This window comes from Notothenia rossii (genome assembly GCF_949606895.1).
Source record: "Notothenia rossii genome assembly, chromosome: 6".
In the NCBI taxonomy this organism is placed as follows: Eukaryota; Metazoa; Chordata; class Actinopteri; order Perciformes; family Nototheniidae; genus Notothenia; species Notothenia rossii.
In genome coordinates, this window is record NC_136909.1 from 7,881,500 (window position 1) to 7,889,194 (window position 7,695).

Sequence of the window (7,695 nt, forward strand, 5' to 3'; positions counted from 1 at the left end):
TAAAGGTCCCATGTCATGGCCATTTCTACTGATCATAATTCCATTGTTGAGGTCTACTAAAATAGATTTATATTGTGAAATGTTCCAAACTCACATTGGTTTCCCATCCAGCATCTCTGTATAGTATGTGTATTCACTCTCTGTCCTAAACGGCTTGTTGGAGCTCCTGCCCCCCCCCCCCCCCCCTCCCTGTGAGCCCACTGTGCTCTGATTGGTCAGCTCGCCCACTCTGTTCTGATGAGATCACCACCGTTACAGCTGAACATCAGTGATTATGTGTTACAATGGCGTTTGTTAGCAACCAGAAAATGACACCAGTAAGGACAAACAGATGAGAATGCTGCGTGGGGTCTGGGGGCCGGGACGTCGCGGGGCTCGCTGCTGGAGCGGACAGTGTGAGCTGGGTTCATTTCCTGCTTGCTGCGTGGGGTCTGCGAGACAGCGAGTCATGGCTAATGGACGCGGGAAGTGGGGGATGCTGAGGGGGCTGCAGCACCCCCATCTGCGAGGCTCCACTAGCACCCTAACCCCCCCCGCACCCCCAAACGCGGCGCACGAGGGTCCACTAACAATAACCTGAAAAGCATGACCTGGGACCTTTAAACAAAAATATTTTCATAGTTGTTGAGATGGGATATGTGGTTTTTCGTCTTTTTTTATTGGTTAATATTATAAAGTCAACATAAGTGATTGGTGGAATATTTTAATTGTATTTAAAAATATTTGTTAAAGGGTACTATGTATCTACTTTAAGGCTCTCAATTTACTTATTGTGACGTTGAATCTACTAATCTGTAGAATGACATATGTCTCTATTAAGAAATGGCCCACTTCCTCTAATATAACAACACAGAACTGCTGAGCATTGATCCATAAGTGTAACTTTTACTTTATTAAATCATGTGTTTAGACCTTTTGCTATTCGGCTGCATGCCACACATACACAAATAGATTTACAAAGCCAGTGTTAGTGGCCACAACCTGCATCAAAAACACAATGTCCCATAACCACTAAACAAACATTGACACACACAAAGGCCACAGCAAGCAGCTCCGTACCTCAGGAGCCTGTGTACGTGAGCGCTGTGCCAGATGCTCGCCAACACCTGCAGGAGGCCGAGGATAAACGGTTTGGGCCGTGAGTGGCAGGCGAGCAGGAGGCCTGATGGAGGTGTGTGTGTGGGGCGATGACAGGAGCTAAGATCTGAGGAGGAGCCGCGGCACCGGCCCCCGACAGCTGCACGGCCCTCACAACTTGTGTCGGCACGTCCACGCGGAGAATTAAACACACACACACACCTCACACAGAATAAAACACACACCTCACACTCGTCGTTGGGTTAGGAATCAATCACCGTCACGAGCAAGCATTGATGCTCTCATTCTGATACAGTGGTTTGGATACGTGTTCATAAGACAGAGCTGAATCAAATGATATTTCTCTTGCACAGTTTACGTTTGTTTGTCCTTAGAAAATGGTATGTTACATTGTTTGGAGGAGCCTAGGACTTTTTCAAAATTGTCTAGATCTGTTGCCATAACTACTACCTAATCTTAGATGTATTTAATAGTGTTGTCTCAATCTATATACAGTAAGACACAATAATCTATTAAGTGGCTCCTAAAAAAGTGAATACATTACCTTGCTAAATATACACAAGAAGAGATCATGACTGCTGAGAACTATAATTGTTTACCTTTGAACATTCTCATAATGTGCGAAATTGGTTGGAGATGTAAAGACCACAATTACACAATCTATACTATTTCTACTGTTAATATGATGTATGTTCTGTTTTGCTGTCTGCAGGTCTACCATGCTTTCTACAAGCCTCTGGAGTTCTCTGTTGCAGAGCGCGATGCCAGCCAGTGTTACTTAAAGGTCAAGTTAAACTGCACACCAAACTACAGGGATGGGGATTTTTCACATTTGATACACTATATAAATAATATACTCCTGCAGTCCGGTTTGAACAACTCTTTGAAGGGCTCAATTACATTACAGTTATTCGTCCATCTGTGTCCAACCTTGAGGATTTCTTTCTTCATTTGAGGCTAAAAGCATTTCTGCTTATCTCTTATGTCATTTTTACACTTTGTCACACTCTGCACCTCTGGTAGTGTCTACTGTTTTTAAATGTTGATTTTTAACTATGTTTTCTCTGTTTAATGGATTATCTAGTTGTCATTTGTTTGTGTGTTAATGCTCATGTAAAGATCTCTTTGAATTGCCTTTGTGTCTGAAATGTGCGTTATTAAAAAAAAAAAAAAACATAACCTTTAGGCAGCTCTGGGATTTACTGGCGCTTTCACACCAGAGTACTTTTCCCAGTATAGTTCCGATAGTTCGTGAAATGTTGCGTTCACACCAAAAAAAATCGGAACTAGAACTTAGTTCATGAGAACCTTTTTAGTCCCTGCTAATGAACAGGTACTTCCATGGTAGAAAAAGGTTCCCGTTTCTGATTGGCTGGGTGCACCACGCCCCGTAAAACTTGGCCGCCATTTTATTTGCTAGCATTATTAGCATTAGCATTTGCCCAGCGCACCAACGGAGAGAGAATAACATATGGCAACACAAAAGAAAACATGGGAGCTGCGGGGACTTCCGGCCAGGGACTTCGGGCGGCAGTATACGCCGTGAAGATTTTTGCGGCCTGCCAGTAAACCCAAAGCAGCAGCAGAAGAAGAAGAAGAAGTGACGACAGCGGCTTAATTTGTCTAATCCTCCCTCAGGGACTTATTCCAGTGTGAACGCGATCGGCTCTTTAGTTCATCAGAACTAAAGAGTTCTGATGAACTAAGTGGGAAAGCGCCTACTGTCCCTGCTCGTTGGTTATTTTGCAGATGAAACTTCAGCTCCTTGTTTTAACTCAGTGTTTTTCCTCCTCAGGTGGTGTGTGAGCGGGGGGGAGACCAGAAGATCCTGGGTCTGCACTTCACCGGTCCGAACGCAGGAGAGGTCACACAGGGCTTCGCTTTGGCCCTCCAGTAAGTTTAACTCATCCTAGATTTGACATGTTTTATCCATTTAAGGCTCGATGGAACAGCCCTCCAAGTAATGATGGTGTTGAGTTGATTTATTCGTCAGCAAGATTTCCAGAATGGAATATTTATCTAGGTTTTGGATGATTTCTTCTCCGTCAACAGTCATGCATTCTCGAAGAGACATATTTCAGTTTCTTTAAAACAACAAATCAGACTTTAAAATGTAAGACACCAAATCAGAATACAGTTCTAAGTTAGTTTTAGTTTAGTATTTGATGTGAAACTCTTAGTTTTCGCCGTATAATGGGATGTCTAAAGTGCATCACTGAGAGAGCAGATAAAGTAGCCATTTTCCAAGAATTGTTCTCGTAATATAAAATACTTTTAAAGTTGTGATACATATTCTGTGATCAGAATTTGCCTGAATATTTATCACTCCCAGTCAACTTTACTAAACACCCAAAAGTACTGTGTGTGTCTTCAGGACCAGTTTTAGCTAACACACTATTTTCTGGCATTCTTATCTGTGAACTACTAGAATGAATTACACCTGATTACAAGAAGTGTTCATTAAACATGAACTGCTTTGATGCAACTGTCACAGAAACCGTCTTCCCAGTTGCTAACAGCAACATGAATCCCTCCCCTGTGTGTCAGTTTTAGTGAACACGCCCTGTTTTGGTCTGTAAAATACAACAATGAGACTTTTTACAATAAGAATCAGAAACAGGTTTATTACTATTTGAATTTGACTTGGTGTCATGGTGCATACATAAAAGTAAAACAAGAATTAAAAACCACAGATAGAGAACTATTTTAAGAACACTGTAGTAAAAAAAAAAAATGAGAAAACATATAGTAAAAAATAAAATAAAGCAGTATTTACATTGAAATAGGATGGAATGAAATATGTGCAGTAAAGAAAACAGATATTGTGTGTGTGTGTGTGTGTGTGTGTGTGTGTGTGTGTGTGTGTGTGTGTGTGTGTGTGTGTGTGTGTGTGTGTGTGTGTGTGTGTGTGTGTGTGTGTGTGTGTGTGTGTGTGTGTGTGTGTGTGTGTGTGTGTGTGTGTGTGTGTGTGTGTGTGTGTGTGTGTGTGTGTGTGTGTGTGTGTGTGTGTGTGTGTGTGTGTGTGTGTGTGTGTGTCTCAGGTGTGGAGCGACATATTCCCACCTGCTGCAGACGGTCGGCATCCACCCGACCTGCGCAGAGGAGCTCACCAAGGTCAACATCACCAAGCGGTCCGGTCTGGACGCCACGGTAACGGGCTGCTGAGGTTAAGCTCCTCGGCTTCTGAACAGTAAGAGCTCACAGGGTCCTCCGTTAGCCTCCTCTCTCCTCCTCTTCCTCTTCCTCCTTTTTGAATGGTTCACATTCCCCTCTCTGAAACAGCGTCTCCTCATAGGCCAGATCATAACACAGGTTAGTGTCACCAACACATCATGTGAACACCATGATTATCCCATGGCACAAGTGTTACTGAGGGTTATAGATCAGGTTAGTGAGAGCCGTGTCTTTAAAATAAACACTCTCATCAATCAGGATTAAAGCCGCGCTGAACTCGTACGAGAACCGAACTCTTAACGTTTTCCTCTGAATATATATTCTGCAAATATTGTTGTTTCTCCGGCTGTACTTCCTGTCCATTAGTCTTGGAGGTGACACATACCATACACCCCCGCAACCCCACCCCCCATGACACTGATGGATGGCCCCAGGGCCGCAGCGACCCCGCCCCATTTCCCATGGACACACACAAACAGTCGCTGGGCCGCCTGTCACTCAGACGCCCCAGACCTGGTCAGGGAGCCACGGCTTGAGACTCCTCCCCTTTCCTCTAGTGCCCTTCACCGTCCCTATACACAACATAATAGAGTGGGACTACACACACGAGCTGTCAAAAGCTTCGTCAACTCTACCTGTTGATAACAGAGCTCTGTACTACCCACACTCACCCAAAGGTGGCACTGTTGCCCTCCAATTCCTCCCCTTTTTTTCTCAACCAGGAATGGAAGACAGTAGAAACTGGATAAACCTTACGCCTGAATACATTCAGGTTGCACATTTAATCCCTTTAATCTCTTGAGAAAAGCACTCTGGCTTTATTGGTGCCAAACTGATAAGGGCTATCTGTTGTGTATTTACATGGATGGCAGGTTGGGCCTAACGAGTCATCACCCTCGTAGATAAGGCGAGTTGTTTATATCAATAAAGCAGTAATAGGCCCCCGCTGTTTGCACAAATGTTGAACCTGATGGATACGCATGACATCTTGGGTTTATTAAGTAGAATGAGGAGGAGGGGGAGGGCTGTCAATAACGTGGGTTGCTGCAGAAATCGAGGAGGCCGCCGAGGGGCGTCGTTTATTTGTATTTGAAGTCTAATCTGCCCGGGCTGATTAATGATTTCGATGAGGGGAGTGACAGTGTGCCAGGAGATGGAGAGAGGAGGAACAGGAGAGAGGGAGAGGTACCAGGTTTACTTGGGCCAGAGGAGAGAGAGCTGGGGAGGGAGGAGAGGTTTTTGGGGGGATTCCTGTGTGCTCTGTTCAGGGCCGAGGTGCTGACTGAAGGACCCTGACCTCCGCTCAGCAGGAACAGCTTGACTCTATCACTCGGAGTGGAGGGGGGGGGGGGGGGGGAGATGGTGCCTATGGGAAGGACGGAGCCAACCAACACAAGACGGAGCGGTAGCAGCGTGTTTGCCCAGGGTAATTGAGTCTGTGTTCCCGTGCTTAACGAGCCACTTCAGAGACCCTGGGGTGGGCACAGGCAACACGAGGGAAGTGATCGAGGCCATCGGAGTAACTGTAATGTCTGTTTGCTTTTTACCCTCCACTTCCCCTCTGTGTTTTCTCACAGCTCGACGCACTGTATAGGGAAAAAACTGAAACCGTTGACTTTAATGAAATGTATTATGTCAACAGACTTCACATAACTCTATTAGGTTAGTTGGAAGTAATGATATTACGTTTAAATTAATAATATTAGTCAACTTAATATTATTGCTTTCAACTAACCTAATACAGTTATGTGACATTTGGAAGACATAATTCATTTAATTAAAGTCTACGTTTCAGTTTGTCCCTGCTCACACGCACAAAATGAACCAGTTTTATTTATGATATTGTCTTCTTTGAATGATATTTGTCATTGTAGTCACTCCAGGTCCGAGATATGAGCAGTTAGCCTCCGCTGTGCACCATGGGGGGGGGGGGGGTCAGGGTTCAACTTTCAGGGCGGCCAGCTAATGATGGCCTGCACTAAAACCCAAACCTGGGGAGTGCAGGCCTGATGTCACACGACCGCCATCTTAACTAGTTGTAAATAGTTATGTGTAATTTTCCATTAAAGCTTTTAGTATGTATCATGTATATGTAAGATCATATGGAATGTTATGGAATGCAGAGTGTCTATTAAAGTCATGATGTCCACTGATTGAGTGTTTTGTTTTAATGGCGTGCATCTGAATTGTGTTTATGCTAATGAATGTGTACGTTTACACATAGACATACAGCACGTGTGTGTAAAATAATTTGTCAATGTGCTGTTTTCAGTTCCTAAGATATATGCTAAGATTAAAAATGTACTTAAAGGAATCGTTTTTTCGAAGATTAACGTAAATAAAATGTCATTTAGCTCACACTTTTATCAATGTTAGCTCTGGCTAATCAGTTTGAACTAGGCCCTTTGACTGCTACAATATTACTCTCACGTTTTTACGGTCAATATGAAATTAAAGCTAGCAACAGTTAGCCTGTTGGGTTAGACTTTACACGTTTGACTGTTAGCTTGATATCTACCATACTGTCATGGGAGTGGTATCAATCTTTCCTCTATCTCTCAGCTGAAGAAAAAGTATTTCCCCAAGAAATAAAATATATATAACTTCCGTAGAAACTAAGACTTAATTCCTTACGATGAAATTCTTGATTTAATTTGCATTGTACATATTTTGGATTAGGATCATCTGAAACAACTTTGTTTTTGTTGGACTGGAAAGTATAAAAGTTTTTTTTTTATCAAGATTATATATTTTTAACAGAATTATAGTGCATCCAAGAAACAAACAGTGTCAATGTAAATATGCATCTGTACAGGTTTATGTTACAATATGCTCAGTCTCATATTAGACAGTGTCACAAGGGGTGGTCACACTTTGACCCGGACTCGTCTCTGCTGACAGGCGGCTCTGCTATGCGGCCTGTCAATCAACCCTCTGCACCAACAATGGCAGAAATTCCACTGTGTTTGTTTGGTTAAGGACAGAGCTCTCTGAAACCCCTGAACCTCCTCAGGATCCACAGCAGCCTCACTCACCCTGAGAGAGAAGCCGGTGTCACTCCATCCCAGACAGAGGGAGTAAAGTTCACCCGCCATCTCAAGAATACCCAGTCCCATTAAGCAATTGTGTCTCTTCTGTCCCTCCACAATGGAGCAAACAGGCTAAATCCACCTTGAAATGCACTTAGTAAAACATGTCAACATGTCAGGGTGCGCTCGGTTCTACGCTCGGACTTAATCCAGCCCATTGAATGCTGACAGTTGTCTGTGAGTCAGACATTCACGAGGTCTTTGTCACTTCAGGTCTTGAGCCCCTAGCAGTCCCGCTGGAAGAGCAGAAGCCTCACGTTAAAACACACACGACCGCGCTGCCGGAGCGAAAGCCTCAGGAGGAGGAACCAATACATACCTTGTGTAAACATCA

The 7,695-nt window shown here is 43.7% G+C and overlaps 1 protein-coding gene across 1 annotated transcript in view; it reads left to right on the forward strand.

Moving 5' to 3' along the window:
* txnrd2.2 (thioredoxin reductase 2, tandem duplicate 2) overlaps positions 1-6,425 on the forward strand; it is a 38,731-nt gene extending 32,306 nt beyond the window's left edge. The window contains exons 15-17 of the mRNA XM_079688051.1: positions 1,811-1,882; positions 2,894-2,991; positions 4,140-6,425. Of these exons, the coding sequence (XP_079544177.1) occupies positions 1,811-1,882; positions 2,894-2,991; positions 4,140-4,263 (294 nt within the window). The 3' untranslated portion in view covers positions 4,264-6,425. The remainder of the gene's footprint in view (positions 1-1,810; positions 1,883-2,893; positions 2,992-4,139) is intronic.
* The last annotated feature ends 1,270 nt before the right edge of the window (positions 6,426-7,695 follow it).